The sequence below is a fragment of the Apus apus genome, chromosome Z, assembly GCF_020740795.1.
Source record: "Apus apus isolate bApuApu2 chromosome Z, bApuApu2.pri.cur, whole genome shotgun sequence".
NCBI lineage: Eukaryota > Metazoa > Chordata > Aves > Apodiformes > Apodidae > Apus > Apus apus.
In genome coordinates, this window is record NC_067312.1 from 10,647,078 (window position 1) to 10,667,291 (window position 20,214).

The 20,214-nt window shown below is 40.3% G+C and overlaps 1 protein-coding gene across 1 annotated transcript in view; it reads left to right on the forward strand.

Annotated features, from left to right (window-relative positions):
• The window catches only part of UNC13B (unc-13 homolog B), a 219,650-nt gene that overhangs the window by 53,488 nt on the left and 145,948 nt on the right, over window positions 1-20,214 (forward strand). Inside the window, exon 8 of the mRNA XM_051642006.1 lies at window positions 17,170-17,392. Coding sequence (XP_051497966.1) covers window positions 17,170-17,392 — 223 coding nt within the window. The remainder of the gene's footprint in view (window positions 1-17,169; window positions 17,393-20,214) is intronic.

The window sequence follows — 20,214 nt, forward strand, 5'->3', positions numbered from 1 at the left end:
TCCAGCATCTATGAATATATAATTATTTACATGGAAAAATATCAAATAGACATTTCATGCAGAAGGACTTTTGAAAAATGAACTCTGCCTGCATCAATCTATGCATAATCTATGCTTGCCTGAATGTAGCGTAGCCCTTTTGAACTTGAGAGTTCAACACAGATGGTGTATTTATGTCTCTATTGAAAGCTGACCTGACCTTTGCATGTGACGCAGGAGCTCAACCCCCTTTTGCATTGGAACAGGGTGTATGTCCTTCCCTAAGCTAAAACACATTCAGTATGGGGTATTCTTGCTTACCATGCATATAAATATTTTATATATATTTAGTTATAATAAAAATAACCTCAAGAACATTTACAAGACTCAAGCAATTTTCCATCGTGGTGTGCTAGTTGAGATGTGACCGCTGCTGGCAGCAGGACAGAATGAGCTGGGCAAGACATTAGATATTGAGGAAGAGCAGAAAGCCTCCTGAGTGTGAGTAGTTTTTTCAAGAAGTAATGATATACCTTGAATATTGTGGTCAGTGCTGGGCTCCTCACTGTAAGAAGGACATAGAAGTGCTGGAGCACGTCCAAAAAAGGGCAGCGAGGCTTGTGAAGGGCCTAGAGAACAAGTCCTGTGAGAAGCAGCTGAGGGAGCTGGGGTTGTTTAGTCTGGAGAGGAGCAGGCTGAGGGGAGACCTCATGGCTCTTCACAACTGCCTTAGAGGAGGTTGGAGAGATAGGGTGGACAGCCTGTTCTCCCTGGTGACATGTGATAGGGCCGGAGGGAATGGATGCAGGCTGTGCCAGGGGAGGTTTAGGTTAGATATTAGGAAGCATTTATTCACTGAAGGGGTTGTCAGGCATTGGAATAGGTTGCCCGGGGCAGTGGTGGAGTCATGATCTCTGGAGGCATTTAAATGTCACGTGGACCTGGTGCTTAGGGTCATGGTTTATTGGTGAGCTTGTGGTGTTAGAGCTAAGGCTGGTCTGCATGATCTTGGAGGTCTCTTCCAGCCAGGGACATTCTGTGGTTCTGTGATCTGTACATGCTACTCGTGTCCTGCTTAGCCTTCTTGCAGCTCCTAGAAGATGCTTCTTTGTTCTAGCTAGGAAAAATCCTACTCCAGCAAGGAGGGTCAGTTCATTAAATGGCAAAAAACATGTACTTAGGTTTTAAAATGAGATTAAATTTCTGCCCTGTTTTGCTTCTGTGTTTTCCATACATGTCTGGTGGTTATTCCCCACCTCCTGCATGGGTGCAACATTTTCTGTTATCTCCACTACGTAAAGAGGGGAAGAAGGATGGATCAGGGTGTGAGAGAAGAGCAGAGCCTTATCTGAAGGCCAGCATCTGGTCTGGGAGGGTGGGTTTCATCTCTGGTCATGTGTGGGCTGGTACCTTGGCATGGTGCCATGGGAAATCTCAGCCTAAATTAGGCACTTTAATTTTTCTGGAGATTAGGAAGCTTCCATACCCACTTCCACAGTCTCAAATGTTGCTTTGCTCTTAGAAGAGTATGACCCATGATTTCTGAGGTAATAGGGGATTTGGGCTTCCTACATATCCTTAGATGAGGCAAATGGATCTTTTCTTATATAGACAGCCTTTTCTAAGCCATACTGATTTTGACACTTCCTTCTTCTCCCTTCATCATATTTAGCCATTTCATTTTTACCTCACAACTTCTGTGCTTCCCTGTATATTTCTTCCAGCCCAGAAAGATCACATGCTTCCAGTTGATTCAACTTTAAGTGATCCCAAGCAATTAGCAGAGCACTACTTTCTGTGGATCCCATTTTGTTTGCATTTCTATTAAGTGTAATAATAATTTTTAATTTCCTGATACCTCATTGTTGGATAATTGCAGCATCTTCATATTTGCCTTTACCTGCAACTGAAATTGGATGTAAATTAAAAAGGAAGCAACCTTGTGTTGTCTGGAAGTTCATTTTAAATGAAGCAGATTGAAAAAATGTTACTTGATTACTTTGGAATCAATTGAGTCAATAACTCTTCAGTTATTTATTGTGGTAGGTATAGATTTATTTTCCTTGTATGCTCAAGATAGTTTCTGTCAACATGAGTCTGTTATGATCCCTAAATGAGTCATTCTATCAGTACTTTAAAAGCAGCTCTGACTTGGAGCAGATACCATGCAAACTGGGATGAGACAAGTATCCTCTGTCTTTGAGGAAAAGATTTGTTAGTCTTAGTTAGTATCAGTTCCAGTAAACACCGACCTATACCTTCTGTCAGGAATTTTACAAATCTGTAAGAGAGCAGGTTTGTTGAGTATGATTGTCAGAAAAGGTAACCTAAGTGTCATTGAATTGACCAGTTATATCTGTCCTCTCATCTTTGATAATCTTTCTGAGAATACTTTATCCTTCCTTCCTTGCTTTAGGATTGCTGTTGTTTGTTTTTCCCACTTCCTTGAGTCTGTGATGTTACTCTTTTCACATTAGGACCCTGATGGACCACAGCACACCACAGTTGTGTCATGCATGGCTTTTGTTCTGTAAAATCCTTATCTACCAGGGCTGTGAGTTTGTTTTGTTTTTTAAATTGCAGGGTTTGTTGTTGTTGTTTTTTGTTGGTTTGTTTTTTAATTCAGAAGCAGGTAAATTTTTTGCTTGGCTCTGGGTTGTGAGTTGATACCATAATGAAAAAACCCACCTTTTCCGATACAGTGGTATACCAAGAAAAAGAACCAAAGCTATCCTGTGCTTGGTCTGCCAGTAGATCAGAGAGAAAACAAGGCAACATCTCCAGGAGGGTGAGAAGGAACCTGAAATACTATCTGGAATGTGTCTGTATCTGTGTGCATATGCACACAGGAAAAAAAATGCTACAGGTTTGTTGTATATACATAGTCAGCTTTTTTATCTCCTCTTAGCTGGCAAAATGTTTTATATCCATTATAGGGATGGGTGTCATTTGGTGCCAGATGAATTTGTCTTACTGTTCCTTATTTCCCACTGATATTTGAAGAAATCTGTTTCTGCAAGATATGTAAGGCAAAATTTTCTTAATATCTGCACATTCACTATTATTTCAAAAGTGCTAAAAACTGACTATGGCAGGTTTTGTTCCCAGTGCCCATTAGTTCTCTTTTTAGGAGCTCAAATTCCACTGATTAATCTGTAAGACTTGCATGCTCCTCTGCACAGACTAATTCTGAGATGATGGTGCTTTCCATGGCACTGATGAGGAGCTTTGTCTGCCACAAAGCCAGATGACTGTCTCCTTTTTCCTGACTCCCCAGCAAGACCTGATGACATCCACACTGATTTTTGAGTTTGGGGTGCTGCACTGTGGAGACTAGCATCTTTATGCTGCCATTTACTGTGCCATCAGGTTGGGGCTCTTGAGTCTTGCTGCTAGGATTTACAGAGCACAGGTGTTTCAGTTCTGGCAGCGGTGACGGCACCAACAGCACAGGTCTGGGCAGGCTGTGGGTCTGAGGCAGCTGAGTAAAGCTCTTGCCTGAAGAGCTTCATTGGCAGGATATGCATTGTAGCCTGTTTTCATGTAATGAAGTCATAGCCATCCAAGGTTACATGCATACTGATTTGAGCATGCCATCTTGTGCTGTTGTTGAAACCTGTTGTTTATTCTAGTCAAAGAAGATGGTGGTTTGCTGTGCACCAGTGTTTAACTGAGAGAATTGACCCTGTAGCAGACTATGTACAGAAATGACATCCTATTAAGAAATTATTTTTTTTCCCCTCCTTGGTAACAATATATAAAAAAATTTATGTGCTCTATGAGATTCTCAAGGCTAGGCAGCATCAAAATGCTTTTAAGCAGGCCACAAACGGAGTATTATAACTGTTGATAATGGTGTAAGGTCTGTAACAGTGCAGTGGGAGGCAGTACATCCAGCTGCAGTTGCTGGGGAGTGATACTGCCCTCCTTGTGCAGCTGTATGTCGAACCTCTAGATTCTTGCTGTGTTTTTTCTGGTTACCAGCCTGCTTCTGCACTTGGAAGCAACAGAGGTCAGCAAATACCTACAGAATCTCCAGACCAGGCTGTTCTGAGAAGAGTAAGGGAGAGGTAATTCAATAATTATTTTAAACTTCTCAAGGGTAGGTGACACTGAAGAGCCTGCTGAAGTCATTGAAGAGCTATGCTCTAGTATGAGTAAAACCACCACCACAGTGCAAACAGAAAGCGTTACCACAGTCCTCAGAATATGTTCAGTGTAATTCCAAAAACGACACATGAAAGAGTATTTTTTTTTTTTTAAATGAAGCTATGCAGAGGCAAAAACTACTCTTTTTGTACAAATTAAACCATTGAATGAGCTGTTTTGTGTTAGTTTGCTGATGGGCTGGGAAAGCGAGTTCCCCAGCTTCTCTGTTTCTGGATGACTGGCAGCTCTTGCTTGCAGGAACGCAGGTTCAAGGTCTTACTCTAAAATGTCTGCATTTTTAGGATAAAGCTGCTACTACAGGACTGGATATTACTATGGGAAAGGGCTCAGCAAATGGAAGCTAAAAATACATACACTGGCTATATTAGGAGTTTAGACAGTAACAAAAACTTACTTGCTGCTGAACTCTAGAGGGGAGCAGATCTGTGACTTTGCTGTTGATCATCTAAATGTACGTTGTTAGTTGTTGCTTCTTAGAGTATATGCTGTACTATGAAAGGTGTTGCCAAGGAAATAAAGCTTTGACTTTTAAATAAGCCCCAGGCTGAAACCTCTTCCTGAGATACTGAACACTGCTGATACTGCCATGTTTCTCTATAACCAGTGATCAAAAAACTAAATGCTTGGCTAATCACTCTAGGTTTCATAACTTGCTTAGTGCTCTTCAGGAATGCTTCTTCCTTTTTTTTTTTTTTCTTTTTTTTTCCTGCTGGGGATTTTTTTAAGGCTTCTGAAACATTTTTAGTCATCCTTTAATGTCATAGCAATAACAGAAAATTAATTTGAATGTTGTTACCTTTTTAAAAATTGGATGAAATATTTTTAACTGATAGAAAAATTATTGCTTGGCTCTATACACCAGCTAGCCGTAAATGTGTGTTGTGGAGCAATGAGGCTTGTACTGAAAGTTCACAATTGAAAATCAGAAGAAAAAAAGGCACCTGATATTTTAGCCCAGCAGCTGTGCAACAATATGTTCTTCTTTGCTATTATGCATACACGTAATGTTAGGTGATCCACTATGGTCCAAGTGTCTCATGAGGAGTACAGAAAACTTCTGCTGGCTGTTCTGTGTACATCTCTTAGCCAAACAGTCTGTGTGACTTGGTGGCCCAGAAATTTGTTAGATGAGACAGCTGTGTTTTATATTACTGCCACAATAGAAATGTTACAGTTTTGCTAGGGAAGTTAAAATCAAGTGGCCCTCTGCTTGATTCTTTTTACTATCATTGAGTTGCACAGGTTTGTAAAAACTTTGTGAATACTCTGAATGATCTGATGGTGATCCAAGCCCTGCTTATGTTCTCAACTCTCAATCTGATTTTGTTTAGCCATAGTAAAAGTGTCCAGAAGGGCTATTTCATTTAGTGACATAAAACACTCCAGAATTTCAGCACAAGCTGAATGCTAAAATAGAGTAAACTGAGGTGAAAAAGAGGGAGTGATAAGGAAAGACAGTACTCTACTGTCATACTCTAGTGCCTGTCCTCTGCCTCTTTCACCTCCTCCAGCTTGTTTCCCTCCTGTGTCTTCTGGACTCCTTTTGTGCAGAGGTCTTAGCCCTCACCTGTGGTGTTCCAGAACTGACATGGAAATAGTGGTACTTGTTAGGAATGCCTCTTACTCATCCTGCTTACTGAAAATTTTACTTGGTTTTAAAAAGCTGTTTGATATTTGTTTTGTATTTTGGAAGCTTATTCCAGTAAAATACCATGTGTTAAATTTTGGGAAGTATCTTGAATACTGGAAGTATGTACGTTTTTATGGAATCTGAGGTCTGAGTGCACTGTTGAGGGTCTTAGCCAGGGGAAAAGGAGGTTTATAAAACCTAAAAGAAAGAACTGACCAGGACCTTCCAAGCTCTCTTACTGTTCTATAAACAGGACTTCACCAGCAATAAATATAGTGTGATTCCCTGGGCTCAGTTTGCTTTTATAAACTTGTTTAGATGCTCTCTGTCTTCACTCAGCATGGGATATGGCAGGAGGAATAAACAATTTATTGTCATGACTGTAAGCAGTGGACAGCAGTAGATAGTAATGTTCTGACAGGGTCATTAGGTCCCAGCCAAGCTCAGAGACTTGTAAACAGAAATTAAGCAAAATGGCATGCAGGCAATCAAATTAAACTGCATTAAAAATTTGGAATATTCTGTTTTTCTACAGTGTCCCTGCTGATCCAGGCTTGACAGTGTGAAGTGAGGAGGAGGAGTTCCTCCTTGAATAGTTGCATAATTGAGACACAGAACAAGCATATGTTGTGTTCTGCTGACTGTGGGAACTTAGATGTGCTTTATAAAATGTGTTAATGACAAGAATGTTGTAGCTTCCAAGGCACCAGGCTGCTGGCATCGTTTAGTCCTTAATTGGAGGTTTATATGAAATCTCCTTTTTTGAGTACTGAAACTTATGAATACAAAATAATGTGATAACCAAGACATACACTGTTGGTATTTAAGAGCACATGGAGTAACTAGTCTGACTCGTTTGTATCATCTGTTCCAGTGTTAATGCATGTTGTTGTTGTTGCATGTTTTTAGAATTGCAACTTTCCATTTTCTATGTGTCTGGACTTCCTGGTGTTCTCAATTCAAGTTTGTACAGGTTTAAATTTGTTCCCAAAGGTAATCTGGAAGGGACTTTTTCTTAACAATTTGAGGTTATGTGTATTATTTTTATGAAGCAGAAAAACAACTTGAAAAGGCTAAAAAGAAATTCTGTTTTCATTAACCTTCAGAATATCAAGACTGTCAGTCCAGGTCTTCTGTGACTATGCTGAAGGACTGAGATATATACTGTTAGCTCCTGATTCTTAAATGAAGCAGCATATGTGTTGAAACTTTAATAAATTCATCTTTTATCCAAAATGTTAGATACTGAAATGAAGTGGGTGTTAGTAAAAACAAACAAAAGCAGAGTTTTGAGATTCTGGCTGAAAATCCCTTACTCTCTGTTATTGCATCTCTTTCTGCTTGCTTCTGCAGCATTGCCTTCCCAGTTGAGTCTCTAGTAGTAGCATGCCCTGGTTATCCAAGACACAACTTCTCAATCTGAGATAAGCTGCAGAGTGAGAAGCTGGTGTCTGAAGGCAGTTGGTCTCCTCTCCACCCTGCCTTGCTTGGGCATGAGCTGCTATTTGTCTTAGGCATGAAAATAATAGACTCTAATCTGCTTTTGAAAGGTCATGGAGTTTTCATGCTGTTTAAAAAGAGCTTGGTAGCAGTAGGGTAGACAGGAAAGTAGCTGGTTCAAACTGTCAGTTTGAGGACTCTTGTCTATGGGAGGTGGTAATGTTTTTCATGCAAACGTATACCTTGTATCATAGAATCAGTCATAGCATTATAGAATGGTTAAGGTTGGAAGGGTCCTTCAAGATCATCTAGATCCAACCTCCCTGCTGTAAGCAGGGACACTGCACACCAGGCCAGGTTGCTCAGAGCACCATCCAACCTGGCCTTGAACACCTTGAACAGGGTTGGGGCATCCCTAACCTCCCCGGGCAATCTATTCCAGTGCCTTACTACCCTCATGGTGAAGAATTTCTTCCTAATGTCTGACTTAAATATTTCAGTTTAAAACCATTACTCCTATCCATGGGACTTGTTTTTAGCACTTGGTGGTTTCTTCCTTGTTGCAGTTTGAAATTTTGAGTAGTATTGTGCCAACTTACCAGACCATTTACTGTCAAGGAAGCAAGGGCTAGGAACTGTTTGAGCTGGTTTCAGGGGTCAGGCTTTCTGTTTTCCCTTAAAGAGCCACTGCTTCTCTCTGTGCAGATAACAGTGGTTTGTGTTGTGGTTTGTGCAAAGGCTGTTAGTCTAGGAATTTTATCTTTGGGAGAAGGTGCAGGGCAGGGAGACTCCATTTGCTCTGTAGTTTTTCTGATCTGTATACTGGTTTTGGAAATTTATAGTGTCCTCTGATATTGTATCTGAGATTCCGTGGGAAAAAAAAAATAATAAAAAAAATTGTTCCCCAGTTGCTTTGCGTGTGACCTATGCAGTCATTTGTGAATAATGCCATGAGTTTAACTGGCAGGTAGTCTGAGGAAAGAGTGTTGTGGTGCTGCAGAGTTTTTGTGGATAATTAATAATAATCCAGGCTGCAAATGACTTGAGTGTTGGCTCTCTTTGCTTCTTTTTGTTTAACTGAGCTAGGAACCTTTTGAGGGAAGGAGGTACGGAAGTTGCTATCCTGTGTGTTAGTAGGTGGAGATTTTCAGGAATGAGATACACATAAGCATTTGTTTGACTTATACATTAATAGAAAATTGTTTTCTCTTTAATGTGAACTGTTCATTACTGAAAGTTAAAGCTTAGTGCAGAGCTCTGTCAAATTCTTGCTCTTTTTCTTCAGCCTTATTGCCATGTCCCTCTCTGCTTCTGCTCTTTCTGCTTCTAGTTTCTGTACCCTTTCTTCTGGTTGTCTCACCTTCTAATTTCTCATTTCTCTTTCCTGCATGTGTTTTCCTTTTGTTTTCGTTGCCAGCTTGGCTGCGTTTTTGTCTCTTCTCCTTTACCCTTGGAACATATTTAGGTCTCTGTCAAAGCTGATAATTGGGCAATCCATGGATTTTTATCATAAAAAACAATCCTGAGATGATAGTCCTGTGGTCAGGATCATGTAAGCCCTGGCTGGTGGATCCTGGCAGCCTTCTGATGCATCTGGGTGCATCTTCACCTTGCCAGAACAGCTGGCTCAGATGCATTGTCCAAGTGGTGGTTTGTCACTCTTGCTGCTGTGGGCCAGAGAAGCAGCATTTGTGATGTCTCGGGCTGTAGTCTGTAGGTGCTAGGGACTTAATTTTTTCTCACTTGTTGAGTTCTGTAAACAAGAAGAAAGTTTTTCTTTGTTACTCCTGTAGGGAGTAGAGGATTAACCCTTTTATACTGTATGGAAACTACGTGTATTCAGCATTACACCAGTATAAGATGTGGTTCTTTCTAGATCAACCCAGTAAAAAAATATCATTGAATTTGTCCATGCACATACTTGGTCAGAGCTGATTCATTTAGTGACCAAAGCAAACATACATGTCTTGTCTCTTTTATTTTTCTATGATTACTTCTGTAGGAGTCAGAAGGGAATGACTTACCTTTGAAGTCCTATTAAATAGTGGAACTGTCATTTAAACTTGAGCTATGGCTGTGCCTCTGCAAGGCACAATGTGTGTGAGAGCCTAGAGTCCAGGAACCGTGCAAGTTCTGAGATGTATATGAGGAACAGTATTGCTTTGTAAACATTTTATGTCTGAGAAGGAAGGAACAACCTTGTAGCTTTGATTCACCTTTAGTTCTGAGATAAGGAGAGAAGACTGAATGCAGATTTTCTTTTTTCTTCCCCCCCTTTTTTTTTCCTTCTCTTGTAGTAGTCCACATTTGTCCATTATTTTTTCTTTTGTGCTCATCTTTTCCCCCCCATATAATCAAAGTGGCACCAGCTTCCCTGTGTAGTACATGTGCACTGAGACTAAAGCCTTGGGAAGCCAAGTCAGTCACCAGAGCCAGTCATTGAAGAGCTGATCCCGTGACAAAGATTTTTTTTTTTCTTTGAGAACCATTTTTTTTCGTTTTAGCTAAAAGTAAGAAATAACCCATCCTAACTTTGTTAATGAAGACAAGGGAAGGGATATGTTGAATCCTTTGAGCTATCCCCTTCCTGGAAATGTGTGCCTGACTGGTGGCTAGAGATGAGGCTGGTTGTCAGGACAGACAAGCTCTTGCTTGTTCTCTGGCTGCATGTGCAGATGTATGTATTGCCTGCTGCACTTACATATCAACACTCCTGTAAAATTTCACTTTTCAAAGCATTTTTTTACACACTATCTTCAACAAAAACTTCAGAACCGGCTTTTCTAGGAGTTGCAAGTTCTGTGCATGTTCCTAAGCTGCTTTGAGAGTTGTAGGTAGTAGTTTGTTGCCTCTGTCATATTGAGTATGGCCTTGGGGTGACAACATGGATATTTATAACTTGGCTGTCTTACCAACATGCGAGTTAGCTTTAATATGAATTTGTTGTTACCTGTAATTTAACATGGAGAGAACTGCTTACTGTTGTAGAATTAACTCAAGACTATTTGCATCCTTAGGATGCTGTGAGAACTCTTTTTTTGCCAGTTTATACCTATGTAAGAAGGTACTCTTCTATTTTACATGCAGACAGATAGTTTTTCACACTGTAATTACTGGTGTGGTGCTTTCATCACTGAGTTACCTTTGTTCTGGAAAGGAGGGAGAAGTAGAAGCATGAAGCAACTTGGGCCACTTGACTTGCACAGTTTAGCCTAGAATCAGATACTGCTCTTAACTGGACTGTGGTTTCTGGGACATTCTGTCTGTAATCCTCATAATGTGTGTACTAGAAAATAAAATGTTTAACTGCTCTTGATACATACTGTGTTGATATACATTTTGTTTACTTGTGTTAATAAATGCATCATTGCTTAATTATTCCTGAAGCTTATAGTGATACTAATCTTCAGTGTCTTATGAGCAAACTGGACAGTGAAGCCTAAGCCCCAAAATAAATGTAATGTTGTATTTGTAAAGAAAAAAAATTCTCTTACATTTTCAAGCTCATCTCTGAGGCATTTTAAATACATGAAAAGTATGCTTGTGGTTTGCTTTTCTAAGCTTTATTTCTCCATTCCTATTCTTTGCTGCCATTTGTGTTACATGCAGGCAACTGGAGTTATTTCGGATGGGGAGAGCAGCTGAGTACGTAACAGTTTGATTTCTTGCAAATTTTCTGATCCTATAGTGATGCAGCATGCTGCAGTACAAGGGAAGCGGAAATATTCATGCATATAGAAAATCTGTTCCATTGTATATTCTGTTGATGAATCTTCCTATTTGTGTGGATGGCTGTCCATTTTTTTAACTGTTTAAGTTTTGTTTTGGCCATGTTTTAAATAAGTTGCTTGTGCCATTTACTGGAATTTGAGGATAGAAAGGCATAATTGGTCTGTGTGTGTTTTCCTGTAAAGATGATACCATTTTTCTTTGTGTACCCTTCTTTTGTGTTGGTCTTCATACCCATGTAACATCAAGTCAGTGTTGCCAGTAACTGAGAAACACAAGGGAATCTGTAGTGACTGCTTTACTAAAGTGGAAAGATATGCTGGAAGTGACCACAGAAATTCCAAATACTACAAATATGAGCAAATTTAACAGCAGAAATGGCTGGTGAACACCAGAGTGACGCAAGGGTTGTAGGTATTGTAGCATATTAGTACTGTGGTAGAAGTGGTAGGGCTTTTCTTTAACTAGTGCTTACCAGACTCAAAAAGGTAAAACTTAGGTTCTGCAGCTGTCTGTTATGTGGACCTCATGGCTGCAGCTGAAGACTGGTGTGTGAATTCTTACAGAGGCCACACAGCTAAATGTTTTTTGTGAATTTTTCCAGAAAATGTGCATGAAGCATCTTCGCTTTCTGGAAGTGCCACAAGTTCCAACAAGCAAAGCTTCTGCTTAAGCTACAGTGCATGGCTTCTACTGCATGTAGGTCGTGCAAAGATTAATCCATCCATCTTAAACCAAATGTTTCTGTTCCCTTTGTCAAAAATAAGAGTGAGGGTGCATTGCTGAGGGGGGAGGAGGGGCAGGCAAAGAAGGGTGACTGTAACCACTGCCAGCAGAGAGAAGGTTTTGCCTGAAGCTTTTCCAGTGGAATTTGGAGAGGACACTGAACTGCAGCCAAGTTACTTAAGCCTAATACCCAGCTGATGTTACGGTGCGTTTCACATATGGACTTGTTCTGCGTTTTAGAAGTCTTCTACCAGCGACTTTCTGATTTCTTGTCCCACAACATGGTTTGTCCCCCTTATTCTTCTGTCTTTGATCAGACCACAAGTTCTTTTGGTATCAACAGTGTTGACCAACATCCTCACACTGTCAGTTTTGGATGCCTCAATTGTTTTCAGTTGTTTTCAGAGGTGTGATAGGATAACTGAGAATTAACTAAAATTTGTGTACTGCTAAAACAAAGATTAGTGTCTTAAGTAGCTTTATTTTTTTTCCCCAGTTTTGTGTTATTGGGAAGGAAATGGGGTGCTTAGACACTGGTCAGTCAGAGATTTGGGAGGGTTGTGCAGAGGGTGTTTCTCCTGTTTATCTGGAGTGTTAGTGTGTGGTGTTTTTGTTTTAATAGGTGTTTGTATTCATGGTGCTCCCTGTGTTCCTCTAGTTCATCCCTCCTGTGATGTCCTTGAAATCATGTTAGCATTCTTACAGGACAGGTTGGGCCAGTGTTCGTGATGTTTGCAAGCAAACTCTGTTAGCTTGATGATGTAAAGAAGAAAACACTTTGAATTGTAAACTTAAAATAGCAACTGAGAAGGCAGCAGAAGCAGTATGATGGTAGCTGGAAGGCTTTCTCCCAGTGAGAGCTTCTTGCAGGAGGAGTGCTGAGCCTTCCCAGTAGGACAGAGGACACTTTAGGAAAGGGATGTCCTGAGCTGCTGACCTGGTTTCATTTTAGGAAAGGGAAAGACTTAGAGCAGTAGGGTAGACATTCAGGGCAGTCTTTTCATTTTTAACTGTCAGTCCAGTTCTTGACTTTTGAGTGTTTCAGCAGCAGAAAGTAGTTTTAAGTGGGAAAAACAAGGTTATGAAAGCTCTCAAACTAAGGACTGAGTATTGCTTGCTTGCTGTTTTAAAATTATGCAGATTTCTAATATTTTTAAGTGGTTAGGGCTGTAGCATGGACCAGTGACCTGTGAAGTTGCCCTTTAGTCATTGCTCAAAAGCATTTTGGTATGGAAAGCTATAGAAGAGCCTAAAAAAATGTCCTATCCTTTTGAGATTTCTCCCCTCACTTCTTACTTCAATAGTCCTGCTTAAACTTGTATGCATTTTGGTTGTAAGATTTCAGAGAGTTTACTTGATAGTCAGAAGTGACTGTGGTTTGATAGAAGATGGAGTATTGGGGTCTGAGACTTGTTGGCTGCTATTGTGAAAAGGAATTTAAATGGATGAAGGCTGGGAAAGGTGAGTTGCAAAGGCCCTGCTGTGGAGCCCATAGAGATCTCTTCTGGGCTTGGACTGGAAGTCCTTCCTTCAGCTAGGACACTTCGTTATCTTCTACAGTTTTAAAAATAGTTAAAAGCTGTGAGAAGCTCAGCTTATTTTGCAGAAGCAGTAGGGGTTTTAGGACAGAGAACCTTGCATGAACCTCCCTCTTCCCCAGTGTTGTGCACTTACTGCTCTTCCTCTAATTTTTGTTCAAGTTTGTGGAGAATAATTAAGCTTAGGAACTGGACCTCAGCTCCTAAAACCTGGTAACAACTTGCTGCTGGGAAATCAGGGGGCAATTTTAACTGAGTGTGATCTTTTGAGAGGAGCTCCTGCTGTGCGTTGGGACCTTAAAACAACAAAAACACTTCTGAATGTGCATTCATCAAGCCACCTGTAATAATTTTTCTGTTAGCTTTCTTTCCCTTCCTGAAGCTTGATGTTAAATGTGACTAGTGGAGCTGCTGTGACAGCACTGTGCAACATGGTTTTGAGGTGGTACATTAAAAGCTGGATGTGTCCTGCCCTGCAGCAATTGTGTAATAACTTCTGGAAGCAGGAGTGGGGAGGAATAACAGGGTTTCTAGAAGGCATTTTGTTTCAGAGAAGCTATCTATCTCCTTTATTGATTTTCCTCACTCTTTGTAAAATCCTACTGTGTGATGTAACTGTCCAATAGGTGGTCTTCTTATGCTGCTTATATGCATGAATATTCAATTACTATACAATGAACAGCATGCTTCTGCCCTGTCCTTCAGCCTTACCCCCCACTCTCCACTCAGTGGGTCCCACAACAGAGAAACAGTTTTCATCCTTTGGGAGCTCTTTGGTACATGTAAATTTTCTCAAACTGGGGTAAAAGAATTATTTGCTTTTTATGTTTATTGTTATGTATCTTGTCACTAATTAATTGATCTTCAGAGAATGAAGCTAAGCTACAACTTTCCTCGTGGAAGACTTAGTATATCATTTGTTTGAAGAAGATAGTGCTTGAATTTATCACACCGTGCTTATGTGAGGGACATTTTGCTGAAACATTGATGTCTTTTATTACATGGACTGTAATGCCTGGCCCCTCCTTTTGAAGGGATGCTGCATTCCCAAAGCTGCTTCTTTAAGTTCTTGTCAGTGTCTTGCTTAGATAAAATTTGAAGGGTGTTAATTTCAAGTATGTTAATGGAAGAGATCATCACAATGCACAGGCATTTCACAGTATACTTTATTGCAAAGCTAATGTGCTAGAGGCCACATATGGGCCAGGTTTTGTTGCTTTTAATCAGACTAAGCAATGTCTTAATTTCTGAATGCTTTTGTTAAACCAAGTGAGATTGCTCATAGGGTAGATGCAGATCAGCATGAATAAGAATTTCTGGAGTTGGCCCTTATTTATGAGTCAGTTGAGGATTTGTGCCTAGTATTAACATCTATGGATGCTGTAGGTGCCTGGCTCACACTGGGGAAACAATGGCTTCCTGTCTCTTTGATGTTTATAGTAGCTGGAGCCTTGCTTCCTTTAAACATGTAATTGGGGAGGCATTTTATGTCATGATCTCTAAGAGACTTCCTCATGCTAAACACCAGTAAGAACTAGGAGATATTCTAGTGCCACCTTTTAGAAACACATATGCTGTAAATGCTTAACATTTTGATTAACATTTACATTTAAGCTACCCAGCTATTTTTAAGTGTTGCCTCAAGATACTGTGGTTCATATGGGAAATCTTTGTTTGATAGTGTAGAGGTGAGATGCCATGACTGGTTAACAAATCCAGGTAGTTCTGCAACAGTCTGTCTGATCAGGGAATCTGGAAATGTCTGAGCCCACTGGCTGTCCAGACTTGCTGACCCAAAGAAGCTGTGTGCTGCTTCCTCATAAACGTGATTGTGTAAGTCTTTGCATACCCTGGTATTGTTTATTCCATTTCTAGTGAGTTACTATATTCCCTCTGTTTTGACCCAGAGAATTGTACTACTGATTTGTATTTATTATACTTTTGTGCTGAGATAAATTGTTTATCCATAAATCTGTTGGTCTGCTGTCTTTTACCAGATCCTGAACTTGCATCTCAGCTGGGCTGCCTTAGGTCCCTACAAGCACTTACAATGATGATGCAGCCTCAGCTGGAAGAACTTTGTTTGCATCATACCTTATTTAGGCTTTACCTCAAATGAGAGTTAAATCTGATGGGAAGAAGAAATTAGGCAAGCAGCAAGTGAGGCATCAGCAAGCTCTTTGAAACAGTGTTTCTGTCCCAATAAAAGTAATTGTTGTGCATTAGATGGTAGTGGCTCAAGTGTTCAGCAATGACATTGCTTGGCTGACTAATAGCTCATTATCGTTCTGAGGATGGTGCTGTGCCTTGTGATCTACACACAGATCAGCCCTTGCTCCACAGACTAGAAGTCTGGTGCTTCTCAGAGACGTTTAGCACTTTGGCATATTGTATAATTTTTAAGTAGCATGTCTTAAGTGTTTCTCCTAAGCACTGAACTGTAATAACATTGGAATACATTGTGCTTTTAATAAAGTAGAATGAAGCAGTATACAATTGCTATTAATTTCTGTTTAGCTGGCTAGAGACTGACAAGAACTATGCAGCATTTATACTACTAAAAATTAGGAGGCTGAACTCCATTTTAGCTGTGGACAATTAAATTGAATTGATTGCACTTAAAAGAGCAGAGCCAGGCTTTTTCAAGTGGTTTGTATTTTGCAGATCTGTTTTCTGCAGGGGTTGTTTCCTACTCTTCCATCACTTTAGTGCAGTCATACAATCTTACTCAGTTGGAAGAGAACTGAAAATATCACTAAGAACAAACTTTAACCTAGATTAAAAAGACGGAAATTAAAGTGGAGGTGTGGGAAGCACCAATGGAAGAAAAGGGTGTTCCCTGATGCTGCTTTGCATCTCCTTGGAATTTCAGCAATTAAATGTTTTTAAAGATGTGGCATGAAACCAGCACTTTCACTCTTGTTCAGCCTCAAGGTGAATGGCTGTGTAGGGCACGTGCTATTGAATAAATTACCAGAGAGGGCTTTCATTTTACTGTCCTTTTCAGACTGACTTTTGGTGGTGGACAGAGTGAATAATGGCTGATCCTTATTTGCTTTTGTTTTAAGCATGTAAACGGTGCACTCCCCTGCCATACGGTGTGTATATTTCACTTTAAGCTTTCAAAGATGGTCCTGCATCCTGCACAGCCAAACACAGCTGGACACTAATATTTTTATTTTTGAGACTTTTTGATAACTCTGCATTCTCTTTTTCTGAAGGGTTAGCAAGCAGAAGTGTTTCTATGGGGAGAGGGACTGACTGGAAAGGAGCTTTTTCCTTTGTGAAGGCTATCATTAGTCTTGATCACTAAACTTAAAGTAATGGGCCTGTGCGTGTTAACTGTAGCAATATTTCCCCTATAAGAAGAAGTGTAATTGTTTATAAGCAGAGCTGCCCTCCCAGTTTTTCTGGTTTTCCTACTGAGTGCTTTTCACTGGTTTCTGCAACTAATACTTTTACAAAAAAAAAAAAAAAAAGGCACGACAAAAAATTATCAAGAACCTTAGAATACTGGTTAAGGATGCTGAGGAGATACTGTTACAGGTTGAAAAGTCTCCAGGAAAGAGCTCCATTCCATAAAGGGATGTTTACATTCTGGATTTGTTTCCTTAGTATCTAAATGCTCGTTAAGACAGCCGCACAGAACCTGAAATTTTGGGTATTGTTTTTTTTTTTTTGTTGTTGTTCTTTTGTTTTAAATAAAAATGTCTTAATCTGCTTATTAGGCATGACTAAAGAGAAATAAACTGCTACGGTAGGAAGTGGGAGAGTATGGAAGTGATCACTGGAATTCCTGGGTACATACTGGAGAGAAGTGGAGGTTATAACCAGCTACCAGATGGAGATACATCTAAAGCAGAAATAGTGCTTTTTGTCTTTCTTTAAAAAATAAATGGGCCTCGCTCTCCCAGCAAGGCAACAAGAGCTGTGTTCTTAACTGCTTTTGTTTCTCAGCTTTTGAAGATGCTGACAGTGCTGTGGATGACCGAGACAGTGACTATCGCAGTGAGACCAGTAACAGCATCCCTCCTCCCTACCACACCACCGCGCAGCCCAACGCCTCTGTGCACCAGTTCACTGTGCCATCTCGCCTGCAGCAGCAAGGGGTCTTGAGGGAATCCTGTGCTGACTCCCTGCGAAATTATGATCTGGATTATCGAGAGCATGTGGCCATCAGGTGGGTGCTGTCTGCTGGGTAGCTTGTCTTTTCCCATTAGTTTTTTTCCAGCAGGGCTGGAAAGTGACATGTCAGCAGAGGAGGGCTGCTCAAGGGCTCTCCAAGGCTTCTGACACGAAGGTGTTACATGTTTTGTTAACTTTGAAACTCTGCTCTGAGCCAGGAAAATAAGACTATCTGTTACACTAGAGCAAGAAATTAGGGAGTTAACTTTTCAAGACATGCACAACTCTGAGGTAATTTATTCTTCCTTTTACTTTCTCCCTACCTTTGGAAGGCCAGAGCTGGTAATTGGTTGTTCTGGCACCATTGCATGGATGTGCCTCCCAAGCCAGTGAGATGAGGTCTTGCAGAACTATCCTATTAGGCATTTTTTTCTTGGGACACATCTATTTTCTGTTTTAGATTAGTTCCTGTGTTTCTGTTAGCTCTGACAAAGCAGAGTATTCAAGAAGAAAGTCTGTAATCAATTAAATTTGTTGGTTTGGTTTTTTTTTTTAATCAGGTAGCATTGTTGAATAACATGTTTTCTGTTTTGGTTTCCTTTGAGCTGTATGAAGGATAGTTCACTTGCTCTGAATTAGCTTTTTGACCATAAATCAGTAGTTTCACAGCTGATTTGTATTTTTTTAAGTATTAAGCATTAACTTACCAGGTTTGGTGGCTGTGAACTAGACCTTCTTGCATTGGGAAGTGTAAAAACTTTACAAAACCACTGTTTAAAAAAAGATGAGTCAGCTTTAAGGGGAAAACAGAAGAGCTTGGACTGTTCTGGTCATCTTGGTAGAAAGTGAATGTGTAGAATGGGCCATGCTGCTACTTCTGCCACTGGGGTGGCAAAAAAAAAATGCATTTACTGCAGTGTGACATGTAATTCTTAGTACTGTTTTCCTAGTCCACTGAATGTCTCATCAAAGCAAGTTATTCTCTTTCCCATTCTGTTCTGTACTGCTGGTTTGCAGTCGTAAAGCTGCTGAAGATCTTACTGAGGGCCTGGGAAGATAAGCTTGAAGCTTTTTCTTTTTTTATGGAAGAGCCAAGCTGAACAGCAGTATTGGTCCCCCAGGCTGAAGAAGCCAGTGATGGCTGATATTTTTGCTGTTTTGTGCCTTCTTGGGGTGGTGTTGACAATACCAGGATACATGGCTCACCTTGCTTGGAAGCAAGGGGTGTGAGAACTTCTAACTGTAACTAATGGATAAATACTCCTTCCAAAGGAGCACTTCTGGTTTGAATTGCTGAAGAATATAAAGATGGAATATGCATTTATTTTTTTCTGGTTTTCTGAAGGTATTGATGTGAAAGGATCTAGTCTAATAGAGTTGACTTAAAAATTAAGAACTTGTAGTCTGCTTTGTACTAAAATTACTTTCACCCCAGGAAGGCAAGTCTTAGATGGTGATTGATTCCCTTGACCATTCCTGTTCCCCTGTTTATCTTCCACATGCCCAGCAAGATTTTTTTTTTTGCTGTGTGTTTAATCTTAAAACTTAGAAGATGCAAATAAGCTTTCCAAATAAGCTACATGGGATTATCTTTCTTACCAGAAAGGTATATTAGGAATGAGAGCTGGTTGAGAAGAAGCACATGGGTGTATCTTGTATATTTCCAAACACAGTTGTAGCTGAGTCTTGAAAAACCAAATTGTGTTTGACTTTTTCTCCTAGAAGCTCTTAAGTTCTGTGGACCCTGCAGCCACCTATGAAATCAATGTTCCTGGCAGACTGCATTTGGTGATTGCAAAGAAAATGACAGCTTGTAGGAGGCTGTCCTGGGCAGACCCAGAGGAACCAGACAGGGTTATGCCAGAACCTGCCTTGAATTGGGCAAAATGCTTCAATAGAAACTGGCTGTACTAACACCTGTTGTTGTTTTTCTGACAACCTTTAGGTTTGTCTGGAAAAATTCTGTTTCTCTTTATCAGCTGCTACATGTGATTGTGTTTCTTTGATAGAAGTGCATGTATATTATTCTCCCCTCCCCCTATGGGTAATGAGTGTTACTCTTATTTGTCCTTGAAGTGTGTTTTGCTTCCAACAGCCAGTTTGACCAGAATAGTGCATCTTCCCCTCATATTATTTTTTTTAAGCACTAACTTTTCTTTGGAATGTTCATTGTGTGTAACCATGTGTCCTCCATGTCTCCCTGCTCTTGCTCTATTTACTTCCAAGGCGATATGGTAGCATAGATTCCACTGTGAGTGGCCCAACTGACCTAGAGTCCACATCTGAGTCTAGTCAAATGACAAGTCGCCAGTGCTCGATAGAAAGCAGGCGCTCTCTAGATCTGTCTGATAGGTGGGTTAACCTCTTTGCAGCCTGTGTGCTTGTCTCCTTGCTGTTGCTGCTGCTGTGAAGTGGTCTTGTGATACCTTTCAGCTGATACTTGCTGTTTGCCTTGGCTCTGTTTCAGATCGGTGTTAGTTTAATGCTGGGCTGATGTAATAATCTTTTTCTCCTCTCAGGTGTTGGACTTCTTGTCATTGCTTTGTTTCAAATAAAAGGAATGCTTTGTAGAATAGCAGTGGAAACACTTATGGCCGGGAGGAGCTCTATTAGAAAGAAAAGTAATTTCCTTTATGCCTAAATGAGCCAATTGTTGGTTCAGCATTTACAGCTAATGGCTCTTCAGGCATTCATATAGCTCCCATTGATTTCAGCTGAGATTTGGAAGGGCCTGATCCAGTAACTATGATGGCCCTGGGAGTGTTTTAAATTTAATTATATTTTTTAAGAAAACTATTTCAAATGCCAGCTTAAAATTGTGAGCAAGAAGTGTAGTAAGTGCTCTAAACTGTGTACAGCAGTGTTCATTTAAAATAA